The sequence below is a fragment of the Sciurus carolinensis genome, chromosome 5 (genome assembly GCF_902686445.1).
Source record: "Sciurus carolinensis chromosome 5, mSciCar1.2, whole genome shotgun sequence".
Classification (NCBI taxonomy): domain Eukaryota; kingdom Metazoa; phylum Chordata; class Mammalia; order Rodentia; family Sciuridae; genus Sciurus; species Sciurus carolinensis.
This window is the reverse complement of record NC_062217.1, coordinates 43,575,369-43,602,369: the sequence shown is the minus strand read 5'-3', so window position 1 is coordinate 43,602,369 and position 27,001 is coordinate 43,575,369. Positions and strand designations below refer to the sequence as shown.

Sequence of the window (27,001 nt, the reverse complement as noted above, 5' to 3'; positions counted from 1 at the left end):
CATCCACTTATTAGCGATATCATTCGTCCTTTGGTTTTTTGAGATTGGCTTATCTCACTTAGCATGATATTCTCCAATTTCATCCATTTGACTGCAAATGCCATAATTTTATCATTCTTTATGGCTGAGTAATATTCCATTGTATATATATACCACAGTTCCTTTATCCATTCATCAATTGAAGGACATCTAGGTTGGTTCCACAATCTGGCTATTGTGAGCTGAGCAGCTATGAACATTGATGTGGCTGCATCTCTGTAATATGCTGATTTCAAGTCCTTTTGGTATAGGCCAAGGAGTGGGATAACTGGGTCAAAGGTGGTTCCATTCCAAGTTTTCTAAGGAGTCTCCACAATGCTTTCCAGAGTGGCTGCATTAATTTGCAGCCCCACCAGCAATGTATGAGTGTACCTTTCTCCCCACATCCTCGCCAACACCTGTTGTTGCTTGTATTCTTGATAATTGCCATTCTAATTGGGGTGAGATGGAATCTTAGGGTGGTTTTGATTTGCATTTCTCTTATTACTAGAGATGTTGAACATTTTTCCATATGTTTGGTGATTGCTTGTAGATCTTCTTCTGTGAAGTGTCTATTCATTTCCTTAGCCCATTTGTCAACTGGATTATTTGCATTCTTGGTGTAGAGTTTTTTGAGTTCTTTATAGATTCTGGAGATTAGTGCTCTATCTGAAGTATGATTGGCAAAGATTTTCTCCCACTCTGTAGGCTCTCTCTTCACATTTCTGATAGTTTCCTTTGCTGAGAGAAAGCTTTTTAGTTTGAATCTATCCCAGTTGTTGATTCTTGCTTTTATTTCTTGTGCTATGGGAGTCCTGTTGAGGAAGTCTGGTCCTAAACTGACATGTTGAAGATCTGGACCTACTTTTTCTTCTATAAGATGCACTGTCTCTGGTCTGATTCCAAGGTCCTTAATCCATTTTGAGTTTAGTTTCGTGCATGGTGAGAGATATGGGTTTAGTTTCATTCTGTTGCATATGGATTTCCAATTCTCCCAGCACCATTTGTTGAAGAGGCTATCTTTTCTCCAATGCATATTTTTGGCCCCTTTGTCTAGTATGAGAAAATTGTATTTATTTGGGTTTGTGTCCGTGTCCTCTATTCTGTACCATTGATCCACCTTTCTATTTTGGTACCAATACCATGCCGTTTTTGTTACTATTGCTTTGTAGTAGAGTTGAAGATCGGGTATTGCAATACCCCCTGCTTCACTCTTTCTACTGAGGACTGCTTTAGCTATTCTGGGTTTTTTATTCTTCCAGATGAATTTCATAATTGCTTGCTCTATTTCTGTAAGGTACATCATTGGGATTTTAATTGGAATTGCATTGAATCTGTATAGCACTTTTGGTAGTATGGCCATTTTGACAATATTAATTCTTCCTATCCAAGAATATGGGAGATCTTTCCATCTTCTGAGGTTTTCTTTAATTTCTTTCTTTAGTGTTCTGTAGTTCCCACTGTAGAGGTCTTTCACCTCTTTTGTGAGATTGATTCCCAAGTATTTTATTTTTTTCGATGCTATTGTGAATTTCTCTTTCTGAAGATTCATCACTTATGTATAAAAATGCCTTAGATTTATGTGCATTGATCTTATATCCCACTACTTTACTGAATTCACTTATGAGATCTAAAAGTTTTCTGGTGGAATTTCCTGGTCCCTCTAAGTATATAATCATATCATCAGCAAACAGGGATAGTTTGAGTTCTTCTTTTCCTATTCGTATCCCTTTAATTTCTTTGGACTGTCTCATTGCTCTGGCTAGAGTTTCAAGGATGATATTGAAAAGAAGTGGTGAAAGAGGGCATCCCTGCCTTGTTCCAGTTTTAAGGGGGAATGCTTTCAGTTTTTCACCATTTAGAATGATATTAGCCATGGGCTTAGCATAGATGGCCTTTACAATGTTAAGGAATGTTCCCACTATCCCTATTTTTTCTAGTGTTTTGAGCATGAAGGGGTGCTGTATTTTATCAAATGCTTTTTCTGCATGTATTGAAATAATCATGTGATTCTTGACTTTAAGTCTATTGATATGGTCAATGACATTTATTGATTTCCTGATGTTGAACCAACCTTGCATCCCTGGGATGAAACCCACTTGATCATGGTGCACTATCTTTTTAATATGCTTTTGTATGCGATTTGCTAAAATTTTGTTTAGAATTTTTGCGTCGATGTTCATTAAGGATATTGGTCTGAAATTTTCTTTGCTTGATGTGTCTCTGTCTGGTTTAGGTATCAGGGTAATATTGGCTTCATAGAATGAGTTTGGGAGGGTTCTCTCCTCTTCTATTTTATGGAATATTTTGAGAAGTATTGGAATGAGATCTTCTTTAAAGGTTTTGTAGAACTCGGCTGAGAACCCATCTGTTCCTGGACTTTTCTTTGTTGGTAGGTTTTTGATGACTTCTTCTATTTCATTACTTGAAATTGGTCTATTTAAATTGTGTATGTCCTCCTCGTTCAGTTTAGGCAATTCATATGTCTCTAGAAACCTGTTGATGTCTTTGAAATTTTCTATTTTGTTGGAGTATAGGTTTTCAAAATAGCTTCTAATTATGTTTTGTATTTCAGTCGTGTCTGTTGTGATATTTCCTTGTTCATTCCGAATTTTAGTGATTTGGGTTTTCTCTCGTCTTCTCTTTGTTAGTGTGGCTAAAGGTTTATCAATTTTGTTTATTTTTTCGAAGAACCAACTATTTATTTTGTCAATTTTTTGTATTGTTTCTTTTGTTTCAATTTCATTGATTTCAGCTCTGAGTTTAACTATTTCCTGTCTTCTACTACTTTTGGTGTTGGTCTGTTCTTCTTTTTCTAGGACTTTGAGCTGTAGTGTTAGGTCGTTTATTTGTTGAGTTTTACTTCTTTTATTGAATGCGCTCCATGAAATAAATTTTCCTCTAAGTACTGCTTTCATAGTGTCCCAGAGATTTTGATATGATGTTTCTTTGTTCTCATTTACCTCTAAGAATTTTTTAATTTCCTTCCTAATATCTTCTGTTATCCATTCATCATATAATAGCATATTGTTTAATCTCCAGGTGTTGGAGTAGTTTCTGTTTTTTACTCTTTCATTTATTTCTAACTTCAATCCATTATGATCTGATAGAATACAAGGTAGTGTCTCTATCTTCTTGTATTTGCTAACATTAGCTTTGTGGCATAATATATGGTCTATTTTAGAGAAGGATCCATGTGCTGCTGAGAAGAAAGTGTATTCGCTTTTGGTTGGATGGTATATTCTATAAATATCTGTTAAGTCTAAATTATTGATTGTGTTATTCAGATCTATGGTTTCTTTGTTCAATTTTTGTTTGGAAGATCTGTCCAGTGGTGAGAGAGGCGTGTTAAAATCACCTAGTATTATTGTGTTATGGTCTATTTGGTTTCTAAAATTGAGAAGAATTTGTTTGACATACGTGGATGAGCCACTGTTTGGGGCATAGATGTTTATGATTGTTATATCTTGCTGATTTATGCTTCCCTTAAGCAGTATGAAATGTCCTTCTTTATCCCTTCTGACTAACTTTGGCTTGAAGTCCACATTATCTGAAATGAGGATGGATACTCCAGCTTTTTTGCTGAGTCCATGTGCATGGTATGATTTTCCCCATCCTTTCACCTTTAGTCTATGGGTATCTCTTTCTATGAGGTGAGTCTCTTGCAGGCAACATATTGTTGGATCTTTCTTTTTAATCCAATCTGCCAGTCTATGTCTTTTGATTGATGAATTCAGGCCATTAACATTCAGGGTTATTATTGAGATATGATTCGTATTCCCGGTCATTTGGTTCATTTTTAAAATTTTATTTATTTGTTTATTTTTTTGACACAACTTGGTTTCTCCTTTATTTGACAGTTCCTTTAGGATAATTCCTCCCTTTGCTGATTTGCTTCTTTGTTTTTTATCTCTTCCTCATGAAATATTTTGCTGAGAATGTTCTGTAATGCTGGCTTTCTTTTTGTAAATTCTTTTAGCTTTTGTTTATCATGGAATGATTTTATTTCATCGTCAAATTTGAAGGTAAGTTTTGCTGGGTATAAGATTCTTGGTTGGCATCCATTTTCTTTCAGAGCTTGAAAAATGTTGTTCCAGGCCCTTCTAGCTTTTAGGGTCTGGATTGAAAAATCTGCTGATATCCGTATTGGTTTCCCCCTGAATGTAATTTGGTTCTTTTCTCTCACAGCCTTTAAAATTCTGTCTTTATTTTGTATGTTAGGTATTTTCATTATAATATGCCTTGGTGTGGGTCTGTTGTAATTTTGTGTATTTGGAGTCCTATAAGCCTCTTGAACTTGATTTTCCATTTCATTCTTCAGATTTGGGAAATTTTCTGATATTATTTCATTGAATAGATTGTTTATTCCTTTGGTTTGTTTCTCTAAGCCTTCCTCAATCCCAATAATTCTCAAATTTGGCCTTTTCATGATATCCCATAGTTCTTGGAGATTCTGTTCATGATTTCTTACCATCTTCTCTGTTTGTTCAACTTTGTTTTCAAGGTTAAATATTTTGTCTTCAATATCTGAGGTTCTGTCTTCCAGGTGTTCTATCCTATTGGTTATGCTTTCTATGGAGTTCTTAATTTGGTTTATTTTTTCCTTCATTTCAAGGATTTCTGTTTGTTTTTTTTTCAATATCTCTCACTCTTTATTGAAATGGTCTTTTGCTTCCTGTATTTGCTCTTTTAACTGTCGATTGGTGTGATCATTCAATGCCTGCATTTGCTCTTTCATCTCATCATTCAATGCCTGCATTTGCTCTTTCATCTCATCGTTTGCTTCCCTAATCATTTTAATTATGTACATTCTGAACTCCCTTTCTGTCATTTCTTCTGCCATGCTGTCATTGGATTTTATTGATGTAACATCTAGATTTGTTTGGGGCATTTTCTTCCCTTGTTTTCTCATATTGTTCAGGAATCTGTGGGTCATTAAGATATTGCAGATTTCCTCTATTGACTTATAATGTCCCTGAAGATTGCTAGTATATCCCCTCTTATCCTTCAGTAGCCTGAAGTCTTGGAGGAAGTTGATAATGCAGTGTTCCACAAGGAAGCTGCCTCTCTAGGAGTGGTGACCCTCAGGTGGGGTATATTCCCTGATAGTGGGCAGAGGTGCCTCCACTTGTTGACCAATGGTCATCTAAAGGGGAAGTAGGCTGCGGGCTGAGGCAAGGCCTGTTTGTGCCTGTGTCTCTGGTTTTACCGTCCTTGTGGGAAAACTTCATCTGTCGGGGAAGACTCACTCGGTGGGGAAGTCTCGCTGGTCAGTTCCCCTCCTAGAGGTTCCCTTCAATCTACAACTACTGCCTGGGCTGGGCTGCCTTCCTCTGCAATGTTCCCAGGGGCCCGGACCTACCTCCTGGGCCTGGGAGCCTCACTCTTTGCAGATGAGTCTCCTTAGGCTGCCTCTCCTCAGAGAATCTGCCCGCAGTCCTGGAAACTTCGCTCCGCCCCTAGGCGTGTCTCTGTGTGGCTCTTCCACCAAGAAGCCGCCTAGGTCCTGGGACCCTGCTCTGCACCTAATCGCCTGGCTATGCGGCCCCTCCTCTGAGCCGCCACCTGGAGCCCCGTACAATAGCTCTGAGACCCAGAGACCCACCACACACCTCTTCCTCCGAACAGCCGCCCGGTGTTCCGACGCAGTCACTAGGAGTCCAAGCAACTCACTTCGCATCTCCTCCTCCCACCAACCGCCCGTAGCCCTAGGCAGTCACTCCGAGTCCAAGAGTCCTGCCCTGTTCCTCCTCCTCCTCGAGGTAGCCCCCGGGTATTCAGGAGCGGGTGCTCGGAGACCAAGCGACCCACCGCGCTCCTCCTCCAGGCAGGCCACCGGTGTTCAGGAGCGGTCGCTTTGAGTCCAAACAACTTACCACTCGCCTCCTCCTCTGGCAACCGCCTGTGGCTCTGATGCAGTCACTCCTAGACCAAGCGACCCGCCGCGCTTCACCTCTTCCTCCAGGCAGCCCCCCCGGTGTTCAGAAGCGATCGCTCTGAGTCCAAACAGGTTGCCATGCAGCTCCTCCTCAGGCAGCTGCCCGGAGCCCCAGTGGTTGTTCCGAGTCCAAGCGCTGTGCTGAGCCGCCTCCTCTACGATGTTCCCAGTGGTCCGTGTTTACTGCTCCAGTGTGGGGAGGGGTGCCTTGTTGGGCAACTCTACTTCACAAAGTTCCCTGCGTTCCGGGGCTACCGCCCCATCTGGGACACCTCCCCAATGGGAGAGACTCACCCGGCGGCTTTGAGTTGGTCCCAAGTCTCTCACTACCTCCTCTTTTGAATCCTGCATCCTGGAGCAACATGAAATGCAGCCGCCATCTAGTCCGCCATCTTGAAACCTTAGCACTTTGTATATAAAACTCAGGGTTCATCCTCTGGCCTCCAAGCCCTGCTGCCCAGCCCAGTGTCAGACCTTCTCCCTCACCTCTTGATTCAGTCCTGGTTTAATTCCCACATCTCAATCCCTGTCCTTCCCTCCTGACCTGACCCTAGGAGTCTTCCATAAGAAGGAAATCCGTGACTCAACGTCTCCTTTCCCCCTGAGAACTTGTCTCTGGGATGTGAAGGTGATTCTTTGGCCTGAGCATCGTGCAAACACAGAGCAGAAGGTTAGCAGTCAGGAAACCCATGAGTCAAGTGGGGTTCAGACACTTTGCAGTAGTGCAGCTGGGGCGAGTTACCTGACCTCTCTGAGGCTTTGACATTGGGTGTTGCACCAAGTTGGCAGGGCGGTGTGGGCATCAAAATCATGTAAGTGATAAGTCCATATAAGTGAAGATGTTAAGATGGAAATCATGCTAAAGGGGTAACTTTGAAGAGTTAGTCACTCCCTTCTGATGAAAACCTGGTTCTGGTGGTTTTCACCTCAGAGCACAAGTAAATTGCCACTGGATTCCTTCAGTCCTTTCAGGCAGCCTTTCCTCAGTGTCAGAACTCAGATTGGCAACATTTGCCTGACCTTCCCTGGTCCCTGCCTTTGTATTAAAAATTGGGGTGGGTCGTGCACAGGTCCTATCAGGGTTGCCACATTTGGCAAAGGGAAATCCAGGGCAGTCAGTTAAATTTGAATATCAGAAAAACAGAGTACGTTTTTACTATGATTATGTTCCTGTGTAATTTTTGTGAATTTCTAGCAAGCCTAAACTCTTCCGGAAGCTGGATGGATACCTTTCCTCAGCTAAGGCCATTCGTGGTGGCCAGTGAGGGAAAGTGATATTCTGACCATCTCCCAAGCAGTCTTCCGGGCACTTGACACTTCTTAGGCAGTTCTTATGCCAGGGGGCTGGTCTCAGTGGCCAGGGTCAACTGTGCATGATGATGGCGTGTGGATCTGCACAGAGTTCTCCTTGTTGGGAAGGCTGTCCTCAAGTTTTAGGTCCCTTCTCTTAACCACATCTTCTCCTCTCCATCCTGAAGTTGATGAGCATGTGACATGGTGTCTCTGTTTTAGTTCCCAGATGGCCAAACTGGCAGGACTGATCCTAGATGCCCCCTGCCAGACCCCCACCTCTCGCCCCTCCAGGTAGCTGGTCCATGTTGGGTTTCCACGCCTCCCCAGCAGTTCCCTGCAGAGAAGAAAAGCAACAACAATGGGAGGTTGGCTCCAGACATGGCAGGTTCAGTTAAGGCATAGATACTGGCTTTGCACCTCCCTGGGTTTTCTTGGTGATATCTCCTCCCCTTCTGTCATGGTGAATGTGATTGGATTAAGAGATGCTGAAGATTAAGAGGCTTCTGGGTGTGTCACTGAGGGTGACTTTAGGAATGTTTGGCGTGTGGGAATGCACAGTTCAATAGATTGGAAGCTTGGATCGAATAAAATTTGGAAAAACAAAAAGCAGCAGATGCAAGATACATTTTTCTTGAATGAGTTCTTGATAGCTGCTTTAATCACCAAAGCAGATTCTTGCTCCTTTACTCCTCCAAAGTGGACTATGCCAGTGATTCTTCAGGCAGTTTCCAGAAGGCTTGTCTCAGAGTGGAGTAGCATCTTTGATGCCTCTAGTTCTGTGGCTTCAGACTCTTGGACTGCAGAGCTACTGGTTCTTCCAGCTCTCCAGCCTGCAGATGGCCCTGTGGAACATCCAGCTTCTGGTTTTGTAAGCCAATCTAATGAATCCTGTTTTCATAACCATACTGCCTGTTGATTCTACTCCTCTAGGGAACCCTGACAAACACACCATTCTTTCTGTCCTTGTGAGTTCATGTATTTAAATCCTTAATTGTTGCTTTTGGGCCACCTTTTTGCTTTTGCTTTAAGGGGACACACAAAGAACAATGTGTTCAGGCTTCCATCTTGGCAGAGAGCTCAAGCTCGCAGTGTTTATGTGTGTGCAAGTCAGCTGCATTCTTAACTGGGACACTAAACCTCTATGTTTCACTTGTCTCAGGAGCACTTTTTAACAGGGAACTGCTGTGTTTGGGTCTCTAGAAAGTTCTGGTGATGTCATTTTTTTTTCAGGACCCAAATACAGAACTTTAAAAAGAAAGCAATTATATTGAGCTGAAAATTATATACCATAAAATAACATTTAAGTGCATAGTTTAATGAAGTTTGACAGATATATATATATATAAGTCATGTGAATACCCCTATGAAACCATAAAGCATTTCCATAATTCAACATGCAATGAATTCCTCATTGGAACCACAGAGGCTCTAGTTAAAGAAACTGACTAAACTGAGTAATATTTTACTACACAAATTGATTAGAATTTTTTTATTCTTATAAGGACAACATGTCACTGTCTTAAAAGGAAAAGGTGATTTTTTTTTCCAGTCTTTCTGAACATTTCAAAGCAACATGTACCATGAGTGGTTTCCTGAGAAGCCACATTGTCCTTCTGGTCATAGTGCTGCTGTGACTGTGTGTTTAGACATGGAGGAGCTGGGGGCAGGGAGGGGAAGTGCCTCAGTGTCCAGGACACACAGATTTCAGTCCTGATTCTTTATTCACTGGTCATGTGAATATGTGCATTTTATTTAATCATTTGTGTCTCAGTTTCCTCCTGTATACAATGCAGGAAAGAACAGCACCTGCCATGTGAGGTGATTGTGCAAATTAAAAGAGTTGTAAATGAGAAGTGTGTGGATCAGAGCTGATATAATGGCGAGCATTGTGTGAGTGAGAGCTTGTGTCATCAGCATTGTGTGTGGATTTCAGGGGTGAGAACGACCTTATAGAGCACCAAGTACTCATGTCCCCAAACCAATGTTATGGAAAATATGGAGCATGATGGCATTGAGAGAGACAAGTGGCGCTTGGAGACGTACAAGAGCAGGGTTTCTTCAGTACCCCTGAAGCAGTGCATCATGGGACAAGGGCCAAGCAAAAGAAAGCTGCTCCCTTCGTGGCAACATGAGAAGAGAGAGGGGGAAGAAGATGCAGGGAATAAGCACCCTGTCAGGGCACTGCTGTAGTGACCCACCTCCCCCAGTCACGTCCCACCTGCCCACAGTTAACATCAGTTAGTCCATTGAACGGAGTAGGGTCTGATTAGGTGCAGATCTCACAATCCAGTCATTTTACCTTGACCTTAACACAGCAACTTTTGGGGAACATGTCATTTTAAACGACAAGAGGCTGTAAGTCTATAGGCTCAGGACTCTGAGGCAATGGATCATGTGTCCAAGCTCAACCTTAGCAATGGAGAGAAACCTTGTTACTTTCATGAGAGTAACAGAAAATGGAGTAGTATAACTGAACAACAGAACACAAAGTACAATTGAGATGAGATAAACCAATTTCTGGAATATTGTGGACTACCACAAGAACATCAACCTTTCAGTGTGGAATGATCTTTAGAAAGTTATGTTCCTCATTTGAAAATCTCCAAAGGGATTTTTGGAAATAAATTATATTACTGGAGAATTCTACCTCACAATTAAAGAATTTGTGAAATTGTATGCAATTATTTCTGGGTAGTAGAAGAGCAGGGAGCCATTCACAACTTATTTTATGAGGCAGGTATTATCAGATCATTAAACAAAAATAAAGCAATGGAAGAAACCCAAATTGAATGTCCAAAGTCCATCATGAAATCGACATGAAAATCCCTATATAATAATGCATTTCATTGATAAGCATAGAAAAATCATGTGGCAAATTCAAAATCTATGGATAAAAACTCTTAGAGAAATAAGAACAGATTACAATATGGGTTGAATTGTATCCCTGCAAAACATGCTTAGGTTATAACTCCACACCACTCCACAAGAAAAAGGAAATTTTTTTTCAGAAATGGCATTATTATGATGTAATTACCCAAAAATTGGGTCTTAAAGGAATAGGATGAGCTTTTTGTTCAGTGTTAGTTACTTCATCATAGAGAGAAAGGGTGAGATGTTGGTACTGTTGCATTTTTGTCCTCAAAGGGAGAACAGAGTGGTCTGTTGTGTCTTTATAAGGAGAGCAGAGTGGGGAGCTGGTTCACTGGGACTTGTGACCTTATGAGAAGAATAACATGGGCAGCTGGTTTACTGGCACTTATGTCCTTAAATGAAGAATGGGTCAGGTACTAGTTGGCTAGGTCTTGTGCCCTGATAAGGAGAACAGGATTCACTGTGTCTTTTATACTTCTATGATTATCTTCTCTCTTATCTAGTTGATTTTTGTAGTGAAAGTTTGAATTCCCATCCCTTTCATTTTGGGGATATTCCTGGTATTTCTTTGTGGCCCCTATGATGGTCTTTTTATATGAGAAAGAGAAACCAATTTGATGTGAACATATAGCAGCCTATCAGTAACATGGAGAATGCTGCACATATGTATCTGCATCCCATCTCCCTTGGTTTTCTGATATCAGGAAGGTAATAAGTAAATGCATTGTGTATGAAATAAAAAATAATGTGACTTCTAAGGGTGAAACAACATTTTAGACATTCTCTGGGTTGGCAGAAGATCCCACAATTTCTTTTCAAAGAAATAGCCTCCTCTATACCTCAGTGGGTGTGGTCTTGCAAATTCCTGTGATACACTCAAGTCATCTTCCTTATTGTGTTTGTGCAAAGAACCTCGCATCTCTTTAGGATCTGCAGTCTCTTCAACAAGCACATCTTCCTTAGCCTCAGCATTGCATATGCATTTCTTTCCATACTGCAAGTTTTGAAAATCCTTTAGATCAGTTTGTTACTGCCCATTCTCACAGTAAATTGGACTAAATGCTACCAGCAATATCCATGCCAGTGACTGAATGGTGTGCTGTCTTGTAATTCCCTCCACCCAATTTAATGAGTCCCTTGCTTTAAAATTTAGCTAAAACAGAGTCTCAGCAAATGGACAAAATAGAATCAAGTTCTTTGACAGAAAACAATGGAAGTGGTCAATTTCACATAGATTCTTCCTTTTCTTTGAAACTTCATCAGCATGTTCAGCATTCCTGTTGGTATTCTGGTGTTCTGACCTCCTCCCAAAATTGCTCATTAACCTCCACTTACTACATTCCAATACTTTTCCGGCTGTCATCTCTAAACTCTTCAGTATTCTTGGTACAAATCAGTTTTAATGGTTTCTGATGGATGTGGTCCATTTAGTCAGTACCAATTTCTGTTTCAGTTAGCTTTATTTGGCACTGTAACCACCCAACCCAACAAGAACAACATAGGGATGAAACTTTTAACTGGATTTCAGGATTTCAGAGGCCTCTGTCCATAGATGGTTGAAAACATTGCTATTGGCCCAACATGGGGCAGCACATCATAGGACAAAGGACAAACAATGGAAAGCTGCTTTCTTCATGGCAGCAAGGGAGCACAAAGAGGGAAGGAGACACAGGGAAGAAGCATCCTTTCAGGGCATTACTCCAGTTGACCCACTGTTCAGTCATGTTCTATACATCTGCAGTTACACCCATTTAGTCCATTGACATGAGTAGGGTCTGAGAGGCAAAGCTCTGGCAATCCATTCATTTCACCTTTGAATATTTATTAACACAACAGCTTTTGGGGAACACCTCTTTTTTTTAAACCACTAGAGGCTGTAAGCCTGTCTGCTTTGGACAAGGAGGCTGGGGAATCCCATGTTCAAGTTCAGTCTGAGAAACTTAGCAAGACCTTTTCTCACAGGAAAAAGCCTGGGGATGTACCTCAGTGACGGAGCACTTGCTTAAAGTGTGAGAGGCTCTGGGCTGATGGGTGGAGTTGAAAGTATATACAATAAAATAAAATAAAATAAAACAAGAAAAGAAAGAAATAGGGTGGGGGGGTTCTTGAGGAAAATGTTCCACCCTTATGCCCTTCCGTCATGTGAGGACACAATACAAAAGTACTTTGACCTTGAACTTGCCAGTCTAAAGAAGTGGGAGAAGTGGGAGTAGGTAATCTGTTAATAAATCACCCAGTCTAAGGCATTTATTTTCAGAAGCGTGAAGGGACCAAGTCATCTGGGAATTCCTCCATTTTTTCCCCCTCTGGGAGGGACGTTTTTTTATTGCTTCTAGAATTCTTGGCTTCCAGGGTTTGTCCTTTATCACTTTGAGTATTTCAAACTACCATGTTTTGTGCTCCAGGGTTTCTAATGAGAGATCGGATAAGGACTTTATAGGGAAATTATGATGAACCTTTCCCCCCTCTCAACCCGTAGGTGTGCATACTGTGTCTAGAGTGTCTTAGGGAACAGAACATTATCATATTATCATGACATGAGTGAGGCGCTACCATCCTTTTGACAGTCATTATTCAGTGTGGGGAATAAAGAAGTTGAATACCTTGAGTGTGGATATACTGAGTTCTTCCAAAGGCAAAGTTATTAGAGACTATTTCTAGACTTGAAATGAAAAGTCCATTGAAGTACTATAAAAATTTTAATTTTTAAGAAATACTATCCATTTCCATAACCCATTGGATTGAAAAGCTTCTAGAGTCTTTTCTTGTTCTTATTGTGAAGGTAGAAAATGTTCTATAGGCTCAAAGGGAGATGGCCAGCGGGGGTGATGACAGATGTGACAGGGCCATTTCTTGCTCTGACCTCACAAGGAGCCATTGTGAGGGAATGTCCAACACTGGGTATATAACTGAGTGGCTGCAGCTGGGTCTTTGTCCATAAGTACAGGAAGCTCTTGGTGGTGACCTGTCGGACTCCCAGATAGTTAGCGCGTTTGGTGGTTGGCGGTTGGTGGTTGGTGGCTGTGGACTTTGGTGATTGGTTCTTTGATTTGGGTTTTTTGTTTTGTTTTGTTTTGTTTTTTGCTTTTGGTTTGTTGTTTTGGTTTGTTATTTTTTTTTTAGCTAGCTTCCTTAGTGGGTGTTCCTGCTTAGGATGGCTAGGGAGAGTAGAGAGACTAGTGTAGTGGTGCAGGAGGAGGCCTTCACAGACCGTTACCAGGTCTTGAGGGCCATTGGGCATGGGGCATTTGGTCAGGTGATTCTCGCCTGCCATCTGCTCACTGGGGCAGAAGTGGCGGTGAAAGTCCTGGAAAAGAGAATGTGGAAGAGTTTGGCCCGCTCTGAGAAACGGGCATTGATGACCCTGAACCACCCGAATGTGATCCAGCTCTTTCAGGTTATTGAAACCGACCAACATGTCTACCTGGTGATGGAGCATGGAGGCAGGGGATCACTATTTGACTTCATCCCGGATGGGGGCATGCAGGAGGAAGAGGAGGCCAGGAGACTATTTAGGCAGATCACGTGTGCAGTGTGCTACTGCCACAAGATGTGCATCGTGCATGGAGACCTGAAGCCCGAGAACATTGTGCTGGATGCCAGGGGAGACATCCGACTCATCGACTTTGGCTTAAGCACCGTTGTCAAGCCTGGGCAGCAGCAGAACGAGTCCTGGAACCCTCTGGAGGGCCCCGCAGAGGACGTCTGGAAACTGGGTATCATTTTGTATTTCGTGTTGACAGGCAACCGCCTGCTTAGTATCTCCGATGCCGACTTGGAATTTCCCCAGCACGTGTCTGCTGAAGCACAAGAACTGGTCATGAAAATCCTGGCAGAGGACCCTGAAAGCAGGCTCTCGGTAGGGGACATCTTGGAGGACCCCTGGCTGAGTCAGGGTGAGGAGAACTCATCTTCCCATGACGAGCCCCTCCCCAGCCTCTCAGACCCCACAGTACTGACGGTCCTCTTTGACATGGGCTTCGACCCATACACTACCTGGGTGTCTCTATCCAAGAGGAGGTTTGACGATGCCATGGCTGCGTATCTCCTAGTGCAGCAGCAGATAAGCCAGGGGACAGGCTGCATGAAGCCTGTGAGGCGCAGGGTGGTGCCTCAGCCGTGCCCCAGGGATCCTTCCGTGTCCCCTGCCCTCCCAAAGAGGAGGGCGAGTGAGCCTGCCCTACACACCTTCCCCTTGCCCTGTGAACCTCAGCCACCTGAGGAGGCCGAAGAGTCAGGGCAGAAGGTTGAGAGAAGCTCCAGCGTGCCTGCCATTAGACTCCGCTTCCTGCATGACAAGACCCCCACTCCCAGCCTAGCCTCCCAGCCTGACTCTGTGTGTGACAAACCCGGACCCTGCATATCAGCCGACAGCCACGTCTCCCAAGATGCCACCACAGCACATCCCCAGGGCCACAGGAAGCGCTGGAAGCGGGTGAGGCAGAGGATCGCCGCCTGCCTCCGCCGACTGTGCTCTTGCATACCCTCCTGTGTTAGCGAAGACGAGGCCGAGACACAGGGAGACCAGAGACCTGCTAAGTTTGGAAACCGGGTGGTTCCTATCTAATTCAGACCTCAGACGGACCAAACGAACACACAGCCAGCCAGAGGACACTTTGCTCCATGGATGCTGTTGCCACTATGTGGACATTGGTCACATGGACTCAAACAGCTGCAGGACTGAGTGTGCTCACTGGCTCGGGCTTATCCACTTGGGGTCCAGTCAGGAGCACATCTGGATCTACCTGGACATCGGGTGTCTGTCTCTCCTGCCCCCGCCTGGGAGAGACATCAGATGAGACTGTTTTCCCTGGGATACTTCCCTGCCCTGCTCTTCTCTGTCCTTTCTCCCATGCTCCTGGGAGGGCAGAGATGTTTCTTAATAAACTTGTTTTCTCAAATGGCATAGTCAAGTTGATGTTCCAAAGATTAAAAAAAAAAAAAAAAAAGACTGATGTAAATAAATGGGGGGAGGCTGGAGCCCACCAGGCATCCTCCCCAGGCCTGGACCCCTGTGCCTCCCTCTCCTGTTCAGTGTAGGTAGATTTGCTCACCTAGAGCCATTGTAGATGGGGCCTCCGTTGCCTTAGCTGGTGTAGAGGGTTTCTTTCTCTAGCCAGTGTAGATGAGCACTCAATTGCTTTGACCTAGAGCCTTGGAGACTTGCTCCCCTTAACCCAGTTGGATGGTAATTTCGCCCTAGAACCAGTGTAGACATGACTGAGTTTGAAACAGCCAGACCACATCTCTTCCTGACTTGACCACATCTCTCCCTGACTTGTGTGGAAAGGGAGGGTGGCAACTGGTGAAGAAATCACATCTGAGAAGCACTGGAGACCCAGAGTGTTCTAGGATCATCTCCTTCATTCTGTTTGCAGGGAATGCAGCAGAGGGTCAGGGTGTAGGGTGGGCCTGCCTGCGGCAGGGACTGTGTACCTTATCACCTGCCATGCTGCCTCACCACCCACATCATCCTCAGGGTCCCTGCTGAAGATACAGAGAAGGGAGCACATGGGTTTGGGGAGTGGAGGTGACAAGCCATCTTATAGATGCTGTTTACATAAAAGCAAAGTGTACCCATATGCATTCGTTCTTTGCTTTGGGTTCTCTTGATGCTGAAATTTATACATTGAACTGTGCACAAATGAAGAGTGGGAAATACTTGGGTTGGCCAGGATGGAGGCTCCTAACACCTTCCTTCCACGATCTCTCCCAGGACTGCGCCCCAGAGCTGCTCTGCATCTTTTTCCTGCTCTTCCCCTCGGTGGTCAGAAATGGATCTTTAAGAAATGTATGTCACATGTGTCATTTTAATAGTGTACTATTTTCTGATAGGACCCCAACTGTGAAATCGTCAGATGCTTGGAAGTATTTTAAAGAGAAACAGTGCACATTTTTAAAAATCTATTCCTTTCTCTTTCTTTCCTTTTCTTTTCTCTGTTACCTCTTTGCCTCTTAGCCTACATTGAGACTCCTACTTGGAAGTACAACTGGATCATAGAAGTTTTCCTTAAAGCAATTAAGAAAGAAAACAATTCCATGTGTCCTGTTACAGTATTTTAAGAGGCAGATTTTGCCCTGGCATGTTGCCTCTAATCCCAAAGGACTTGGAAGCAGAGGCAGGAGGATCACAATCTGAAAGGCAGTCATAGCAAAATAGGGAGCTCCCTGTCTTATATTAGAATTAAGCAATAATAATAATGAAACAGACTGGGCATGCAGCTCAGTGGTGGAGGACCCTTGGGCTCAATCTCCAGTGCTTCTCTCTCTCTCCCTCTCTCTTTCTCTCCCTCTCTCTCTCTCTCTCTCTCTCTCTCTCTCTCTCTCTCTCTCTCTCTCACACACACACACACACACACACACACACACACATAGAACAGTTTTTGGCCGAATCAACATTTACCATTCTATCTATATACAAATATCATACTGATCTCTATGTTTTCTATTTTTTAAGAAGCAGCACTAATACTGTGCTCATTCCTCCATGAATACAGTGTACAGTTCAACCACAGAATGTATGATGGTGCTGTGCTGTCAGAGCAAATAGTGTACATTTTTTTCCTGAAGAGTGATCATTTATTGATCAGTTAACACATATTTTTTCCTCGTTGTTTCTTACACTGATGAAAAATTTTCATTTTGGAGAAAGGTATGTATTTCTATGAATTTTACCCTCTGTTAAGACTGCAGACATGATAGGCCTTAACAGCATTGCCCACCTCTCTGATTTTGTTGTTGTTGTTGTTGTTGAAAAATTAATTTCCGCAGTGAATTCAAAGATGGAAATATACGGAGATTTGGTCTAATGACTCTTTACATGAAACTTTAATAAGTTTTGTCTCATAGAGAATTAGTTTATATGTCATATACATTAGTAGTTATCAATTTCATTTTAATGATTCATATTCTATAGTTTAAAAGAGATATGTGGTAGGTTTAGAAACAGTTGATTGGAAACCTTCTGTATGTCTCAATATTCTAGTTATAATTTTTATGTTAGGGGTGATACATTATAAATAGCTATGTTGTATTTTTAATTATTCATATCAGAAAGTTTTACTGATTTACATGATTTGATTTGTTTTCTAAATTTCATTGTGGGGTTATAGCATAAACCTATATAATGCAATCTTTTGTTGCATTAACATAATTTAAAAGGGTTTTTATATTTTGGTGTAAGTCAGTTTTGTAAATAGTAACATGCACATTGAAAATGGTAGCAGTATTAATCATCCTATATCCTTTATATTAGCTTTAGAATATCTGCATGGATATCCTTTGAATATAGATGGTTGAAAATATACTAGGAACACAATATTGAAGGCCCACTGGAAAGTTCTACCACAAGAGGGCTGAAGAGCACAGATTCTCCATGCACCTCAATACCAACCAAGTCAGCTCTCAAGTGACTCCTTATATGTTTGATTTCAAGCCTCTCTGCTGTCTGTGATATAAGAATAAATACATATACAAGGGTAATACTGTTTCATTCTACTATCTTTCCATACCCCACCCCTCCCATCCCATTTTCCTCTACACCATCCAAAGTTCCTTCGTTCTTCTCTTCCCCCATCACCCCCTCTCATTATATATTTTCATGCACTTATCAGAGAAAACATTCGACCTTTGGTTTTTGTGGCTTGGTCTATTTCACTTAGCATGATATTTTCCAACTTCATTCATTTACCAGCAAATGCCATAATTTTATTCTTCTTTATGACTGAGTAATATTCCATTGTGTATATATATACCAGTTTCTTTATCCATTCTTCAATTGAAGGGATCTAGGTTGATTCTACAACCTAGCTATGGTGAATTGAGCTGCTATGAACATTGATGTGGCTGCATCACTGTAGTATGCTGATTTTCAGTCCTTTGGGTATGATTACATGAATGGTGTGAACAACCATAGAAATGAAAAGTTGTATCTATATATGTATGTGTACAATGAATCAAAATGCATCTGTAAAAATAAAAAAGATTTTTAAAAAAGAATACAGGTCAGCAAACTGACCACCAACCACCAGGGGAGCACCGGTAGCCTCCTGTTGCCTGGAAGTTCACTGTGACAGTACCTGGAACACTTGGAAGAAAGACACTTGAAAGACAGAACCTCAGACAATGAAGACAAAATATTTAATCTTCAAAATAAAGTTGCCCAAACAGAGAAGATGGTAAGAAATCATGAACAGAATCTCCAAGAACTATGGAACATCATGAAAAGACCAAATATAAGAATTATTGGGATTGAGGAAGGCACAGAGATACAAACCAAAGGAATGAACAACCTATTTAATGAAATGATATCAGAAAATTTCCCAAACCTGAAGAATGAAATGGAAAATCAAATACAAGAGGCTTACAGAACACCAAATGCATAAAATCACAACAGATCCACACCAAGGCACATTATAGTGAAAATGCCTAACATTCAAAATAAAGATAGGATTTTGAAGGCCGTGAGAGAAAAGCATCAGTTTACATATAGGGGGAGACCAATACGGATAGCAGCAGACTTCTCAATCCAGACTCTAAAAGTTAGACGGGCCTGGAACAACATATTTCAAGTTCTGAAAGAACATAGTTGCCAACCAAGAATCCTATACCCAGCAAAACTTACCTTCAGATTTGAAGATGAAATAAAATCCTTCCATGATAAACAAAAGTTAAAAGAATTTACAAATAGAAAGCCTGCACTACAGAATGTTCTCAACAAAATATTCCATGAGGAGGAAATGAAAAACAAAAATGGAGGTCAGCAAAGGGAGGAACTACCTTACAGAAATACCACACAAAGGAGAAACCGAGTCAACTTAAAAACCAAAAATAAGCCAAATGACTGGGAATACAAATCATATCTCAATAATAACCCTGAATGTTAATGGTCTAAACTCATCAATCAAAAGACATAGACTGGCAGAATGGATTAAAAAGAAAGACCCAACAATATGCTGCCTGCAAGAGACTCATCTCATAGAAAAAGACATCCACAGAGTAAAGGTGAAAGGATGGGAAAAAACTTACCATGCACATGGACTCAGTAAAAAAGAGGGGGTTTCCATCCTTATATCAGATAAAGTGGACTTCAAGCCAAAGTTAGTCAGAAGGGATAAAGAAGGACATTTCATACTGCTTAAAGGAACCATAAATCAGGAAGACATAATGATAGTAAATATTTATGCCCCAAACAATGGTGCATCCCTGTACATCAAACAAATCCTTCTCAATTTCAGAAATCAGACCACAACACAATAATTCTGGGTGACTTTAACACACTGCTGTCACCACTAGATAGATCCTCCAAACAAAAACCAACCAAAGAAACCAGAGAACTCAATAACACAATCAATAACCTAGACTTAATAGACATATATAGAATATTCCATCCATCAACGAGCAGATTCACTTTCTTCTCAGCAGCACATGGAACCTTCTCAAAAATAGACCATATGTTATGCCACAAAGCAACCCTTAGGAAATGCAAAAAAATTGAGATACTGCCTTGTGTTCTATCAGATCATAATGGACCGAGAGTAGGAATCAATAACAAAATAAAAAACAGAAATTACTCCAACACCTGAAACACCTGGAGACTAAATAATATGCTATTGAATGAAGCATGAATAGCAGAAAACATCAGGGATGAGAGTAAAAAATTTCTTACAGGTCAATGAGAAAGATGATACAACATATCAAAATCTCTGGGAAACTATGAAAGTGGTACTACTAGGAAAATTCATTGCATGGAGCACATTCCAGAAAAGAATGAAAAGTCAACAACTAAATGACCTAACATTACATCTCAAAGCCCTAGAAAAAGAAGAACAGAATAAAAGCAAAAGTAGTAGAAGACAGGGAATAATTAAAATCAGAGCTGAAATCAATGACATTGAAACAAAAGAAACAATTCAAAAAATTGACAAAACAAAAAGTTGGTTCTTTGACAAAGTAAACAAAATAGACAAACCCTTAGCCACACTAACAAAGAGAAGGAGAGAGAAGACTCAAATTACTAAAATTTGTGATGAAAAAGGAAATATCACGACAGACACCACTGAGATACAGAACATAATGAGAAGCTACTTTGAAAATCTGTATTCCAACAAAATAGAAACTACCGAGACATTGACAAATTTCTAGAGACATATGCTCCCCCCAAACTGAACCAGGAAGACATACACAATTTAAACAGATCAATATAAAGCTATGAAATAGAAGAAGCCATTAAAAATCTACCATCCAAGAAAAGCCCAGGACCAGATGGATTCTCAGCTGAGCTCTACAAGACCTTCAAGGAAGATCTCATTCCAATATTTCTCAAAGTATTCTAGGAAATAGAAAAGGAGGGCACCCTACAAAACTCATTCTATGAAGCTAATATCACCCTCATACCCAAATCAGGCAAAGACACATCAAGGAAAGAAAATTTTAAACCAATATCCTTGATGAATATAGATGCAAAGATCCTTAACAAAATATTGGCAAACTGTATCCAAAAACATATTAAGAAAATTGTGCACCACGACCAAGTGGGGTTCATCCCTGGAATGCAAGCATGGTTTAACATCCGTAAATCAATAAATGTAATCCATCATGTCAATAGACTTAAGGAAAAGAATCAAATGGTTATTTCGACGCAGAAAAAGCGTTCGACAAAATACAACACCCCTTCATCCTCAAAACACTAGAAAAAATAGAGATAGTAGGAACATACCTGAACATTGTAAAGGCTACTTATACTAAGACCATGGCCAACATCATTCTTAATGGAGAAAAACTGAAACCATTCCCTTTAAAAATGGGAACAAGACAGGGATGTCCTCTTTCACCACTTCTATTCAACACGGTCCTCGAAATTCTAGCCAGAGCAATTAGGCAGACCAAAGAAATTAAAGGGATACGAATAGGAAAAGAGGAACTTAAGCTGTCACTATTTGCTGATGACATGATTCTATATTTAGAGGATCCAAAAACCTCCTCCAGAGAACTTCTAGACCTCATCAATGAATTCAGCAAAATAGCAGGCTATAAAATCAACACACATAAATCTAAAGCATTTTTATACGCAAGCAATGAAAGAGTTGAAAGGGAAATGAGGAAAACAACTCCATTTGCAATAGCCTCAAAAAAAAAATACTTGAGAATCAATCTAACCAAAGAGGTAAAAGATCTCTACAATGAACACTACAAAACATTGAAGAAAGAGAATGAGGAAGACCTTAGAAGATGGAAAGATCTCCCATGTTCTTGGATAGGCAGAATTTATATTGTCAAAATGGCCATACTACCAAAAGTGCTATACAGATTCAATGCAATTCCAATTAAAATCCCAATGACGTATCTTACAGAAATAGGACAAGCAATGGTGAAATTCATCTGGAAGAATAAGAAACCCAGAATAGCTAAAGCAATCCTTAGCAGGAAGAATGAAAAAGGGGGTATCACAATACCAGAACTTCAACTATACTACAAAGCAATAGTAAAAAAAACGGCATGGTATTGGCACCAAAATAGACAGGTAGATCAATGGTACAGAATAGAGAGGACATGGACACAAACCCAAATAAATACAATTTTCTCATACTAGACAAAGGCGCCAAAAGTATGCAATGGAGAAAAGATAGCCTCTTCAACAAATGGTGCTGGGAAAACTGGAAATCCATATGCAACACAATGAAACTAAACCCCTATGTCTCACCCTGCCCAAAAATCAACTCACAATGGATCAAGGACCTTGAAATCAAACCAGAGACCCTGCATCTTATAGAAGAAAAAGTAGGTCCAAATCTTCAACTTGTTGGCTTAGGATCAGACTTCCTTAACAGGACTCCCATAGCACAAGAAAGAAAAGCAAGAATCAATAACTGGGATAGATTCAAACTAAATAGCTTTCTCTCCGCAAAGGAAACTATCAGCAATGCGAAGAGAGAGCCTACAGAGTGGGAGAATATCTTTGCCACTCATACTTCAGATAGCACACTAATTTCCAGAACATATAAAGAACTCAAAAAATTCTACACGAAGAATACAAATAACCCAATTGACAAATGGGCTAAGGATATGAACAGACACTTCACAGAAGAAGATCTACAAGCAATCAACAAACATATGAAAAAATGTTCACCATCTTTAGTAATAAGAGAAATGCAAATCGAAACTACCCTAAGATTCCATCTCACCCCAATTAGAATGGCGATTATCAAGAATACAAGCAACAATAGGTGTTGAAGAGGATGTGGGGAGAAAGGTACACTCATACATTGCTGGTGGGGCTGCAAATTAGTGCAGCCACTCTGGAAAGCAGTGTGGCGATTCCTTAGAAAACTTGGAATGGACCCACCATCTGACCCAGCTATCCCACTTCTCGGCCTATACCCAAAGGACTTAAAATCAGCATATACAGAGATACAGCCACATCAATGTTCATAGCTGCTCAATTCACAATAGCCAGATTGTGGAACCAACCTAGATGTCCTTCAATTGATGAATGGATAAAGAAACTGTGGTATATATATACAATGGAATATTACTCAGCTATAAAGAATAATAAAATATGGCATTTGCAGGCAAATGGATGAAGTTGGAGAATATCATGCTTAGTGAGATAAGCCAATCTCAAAAATCCAAAAGACGAATGATCTCACTGATAAGCGGATGATGACACATAATGGGAGGTGGGAGGGGGGCAAGAATGGAGGAAGGAGGGACTGTATAGATGGAAAAGAGGGGTGGGGGTGGGGGGAAGAGAAAAAATAGCAGAATGAATCAAACCTCATTACCCTATGTGATGTACGATTACACAAATGGTATGCTGTTACTCCATGTATAAACAGAAACAACATGTATCCCATTTGTTTACAATAAAAAATTTAAAAAAAGAATAAATACAAAATAGGATGTGAACAAGGCAACCAGTTAAGTAGATGCTTAGGTGTCCTCATGAGACATGAAAGCAAGATATGAAATGCCTATAGGCCGTCTCTCTTTGCTGGTAGTGGAGGGTAGACTTCGCTTTTGAAGTACCATCTTCACTGGGAAACAGCAACATTCATCTAACTGTTTTTAGCCATAATAGCAGGCAGATATCTGTCTTTTGCAGGGAGTATCTTTCCTACTTATGTGCATTTTTAAATTAGTTATCCTGTGACTTTTATTGGACAGTGAAGAGAAATAGAAAATCATTTTGACAGGAGATTGCCAATGTAAATAGCAAGGAATTTGCTGTTTAGAATTTTATCCTTTTTTGTAATATCAGAAATTCTGAAAATTTGTAAGTGGTTAAGCTGTTTCAGAGTACAAACAAAGAAAATGGATTTTAAACACTGTATTTTTATACTTAAGTTTATTTTTTCAAACTGAGACATTGGAACATAAAAATCACACATAATGGGGTGTCGTGATATTTTGATACAGGTGTACATTGTGAAATGTTTAGATCAGGTTAAACATATTTGCCGCCTCAAACACTGTTTTTATGGTAAAAGAAAAATTTCAAAATCCTTCTGGCTTTTGCAGATACACAGTTCATTATTATCTGCTGTTACCTGTAGTTACCCTGTAGTACAAGAGCACACTGGGAGTCCTTGCTCCTACCTTAATCATGACTTAGTGCTCTTTGATTAACTCTTCCCCTTGCCTGCATCCTGCTACTCTCCCCAGTCACTGGCAAATACCATTCTATTTCTAACCTCTATGAGATCAGCTCTACCAGATTTCACATATTTGTGAGATTTTCAGTATTTGTCTTCCTGCACCTGGCTTATTTCACATAATCTCTAGTTCCATCAGTGCTGTCATATATGCCAGAATTTCATCCTTTTCATGACTGAATGGTATTCCAATGTGACTATTTACCACATTTTCTTTATCCATTCATCAGCTGATGGATCCTTAGATTGTTTCCCTTTCTTGGTTATTGTGAATAGTGCTGCAACAGTCATGGGGGTGCAGAGGTCTCTATGATACACTGATTTCATTTTCTTTGGATACATACCCAGTAGGGGGATGGCTGGATCTTGTGGGAGTTCTGGTTTTGAAGTTTGAGGAACCTCCATACTGTTTCCATGACGACCGGCCTCACCAGCTGCTCCCACCACCAGTGTGGAAGGTCCCTTTCACTCCACATCCTTGTCAGCACTTACTGCTGTCTTTTTGATTCTAGCCATTGGTTTTAGAGTGAGGTGATGTCTCATTGTGGATTTGACATGTATTTTCCTCATGATTAGTGATGTCCTGAAGCATTTTCCCTGCTTGCAACTAGTAGTTTCAGAGTTTCAGGTCTAACATTACTCTTTAATCCTTTTGGAATTTATTTTTTTAAAAAACTGATAAGAGGTTAGGAGTCTAGTTTCACTCTTAAACATATGAATTCCCTAGTTTTCCCAGCAACATTTACTGAAAATACTGTCTTTTCTGCATGTTCTTAGCACTTTTGTTGAAAATTAGTTGGTCATTGATTTGTAGGTCTACTTCTAGTTCCTCCATTCTGTTATGTGTCTGTTTTTATGCCAGTATCATGCTGTCCTTTTAGAGCTTTTAGTCTTGTTTAGTTGGAAATGTTGTGCCTTATGTAATAAAAAAGTAATATTTTCTGATATGTGACTTGTTTTCCTTCTATTATGTCCTTTTTTATTATTTAATAGAATTTATGTTTCTAACATCTCACTGTTCAAACCCTGTACACAATATATAGAATCTCACACACAAATACATTTATACAAATAAATAGACACCTGTGGATCCTAGTATAGCTTTTTCTCCTCCACCCAACTCTTTTGGAGACTGATTATTATCATTGTATTATTTATTTATCTAGGCTTCCAAATCACCAGTGAAATAAAGTGTTAATTTTTACCAAGGTAGTTTTTCTATGGTCAAGGTGAGCCATTGTTACTGGTAACAATGTCCTACTTACTTAAATATCATAGTTGGATCAGTGGTTTCATAGAACAGTTGGAATTTAGTCAGGATGGAAATATTTTAAAATTATTTTTAAGAAACTGAACTATGGGGGGTGGGCCAAGATGGCGGACTAGAGGTCGGCTGCATTTCACGCTGCTCCACGACGCAAGATTCAAAAGAGGAGATAGTGAGAGACTTGGGACCAACTCAAAGCTGCCGGGTGAGTCTCTCCTGTTGGGGAGGCGTCCCGGATGGGGCGGTAGCCCCGGAACGCAGGGAATTTGTGAAGTGGAGTTGCTCAGCGAGACGCCCCTCCCCCCGCTGGAGCAGTAAACACGGACAACTGGGATCATCGTAGAGGAGGCGGCTCAGCATAGCGCTTGGACTCGAGCAGCCGCTGGGGCTCCGGGCGGCTGCCTGGGGAGGAGTTGCGTGGCAAGCTGTTTGGACCCAGAACAACCGCTTCTGAACACCGGGGGGTTGCCCGGAGGAGGAGGAGAAGCGTGGCGGGTCGCTTGGTCTGGGAGTGACTGCATCAGAACCACAGGCGGTTGCCAGAGGAGGAGCTGCGTGGTGAACTGTTTGAACTCAGAGCAGCGCTCCTGAGTGCCGGGAGGTTGCCCGGAGGAGGAGGAGGAGTGCGGCGTGTTGCTTGACCTGGGAGTGACTGCATCAGAGCCGTGGGCGGTTGCTGGAGGAGGAGCTGCGTGACGAGCTGTTTGAACTTGGAGCAGCTGCTCCAGAACACTGGTGGCCTGCCTGGAGGAGGAGAGCGGTGGGACGCTTAGCCTGGGAGTGACTGCATCAGAACCACAGGCGGTTGCCAGAGGAGGAGGCGAGTGGTGAGTTGATTGGACTAAAAGCGACTGCTCCTGAACACCGGTGGCCTGCCTGGAGGAGGAGCGTGGTGAGTCACCTGGTCTCGGAGCCACCACTCCTGAACACCCGGGGGGCTACCCCAAGGAGGAGGAGGAGGAACAGGGCGGGTCACTTGGACTTGGAGTGACTGCCTAGGGCTACGGGTGGTTGGCGGGAGGAGGAGACCTGAAGTGAGTTGTTTGGACTCCTAGTGACTGCGTCGGAAACTGGGCGGCTGTCCGGAGGAGGAGGTGTGTGGCGGGTCTCTGGGTCTCGGAGCTATTGTACGGGGCTCCAGGTGGTGGCTCAGGGGAGGGGCTGCATAGCCAGGCGATTGGTGCAGAGCAGGGTCCCAGGAGCTAGGTGGCTTCTTGCTGGAAGAGCCGCACAGAGACACGCCTAGGGGCGGAGCGAAATTTCCAGGGCGGCGGGCAGATTCTCTGGGAGAGGCAGCCTAAGGAGACTCGCCTGCGAAGGGTGAGGCTCCCAGGCCCAGGACATAGGTCCGGGCCCCTGGGATCGTTGCAGAGGAAGACAGCCCAGCCCAGGTGGTAGTTGTAGATTGAGGGGAACCTCTAGGAGGGCAACTGACCAGCGAGACGTCTCCACCGAGTGAGTCTTCCCGGCCGGGGGAGGTTTTCCCACAGGGACGGTAAAGCCAGAGACATAGGCACAAACAGGCCTTGCCTCAGCCCACAGTCTACTTCCCCATTGGATGACCATTGGTCAACAAGTGGAGGCACCTCTGCCCACTAGCAGGGAATATATGCCACCTGAGGGTTACCACACCTAGAGAGGCAGCTTCTTCGTGGAGCTCTGCATTATCAACTTCCTCCAAGGCTTCAGGCTACTGAAGGATAAGAGGGGATATACTAGCAATCTTCAGGGACATTATAAGTCAATAGAGGAAATCTGCAACATCTTAATGACCCACTGATCCCTGAACAATATGAGAAAACAAGGGAAGAAAATGTCCCAAACAAATCTAGATGTTACATCAATAAAATCCAACGACAGCATGGCAGAAGAAATGACAGAAAGGGAGTTCAGAATGTACATAATTAAAATGATTAGGGAAGCAAACGATGAGATGAAAGAGCAAATGCAGGCATTGAACGA

The 27,001-nt window shown here is 41.9% G+C and overlaps 1 protein-coding gene across 1 annotated transcript; it reads left to right on the top strand.

Moving 5' to 3' along the window:
- Positions 1–13,274: 13,274 nt before the first annotated feature.
- Positions 13,275–14,687, top strand: LOC124985569 (putative sperm motility kinase W). Its single transcript, XM_047554301.1, has one exon. The coding sequence runs from the start codon at positions 13,275–13,277 to the stop codon at positions 14,685–14,687; it is 1,413 nt and encodes a 470-aa protein (XP_047410257.1).
- Positions 14,688–27,001: the final 12,314 nt, after the last annotated feature.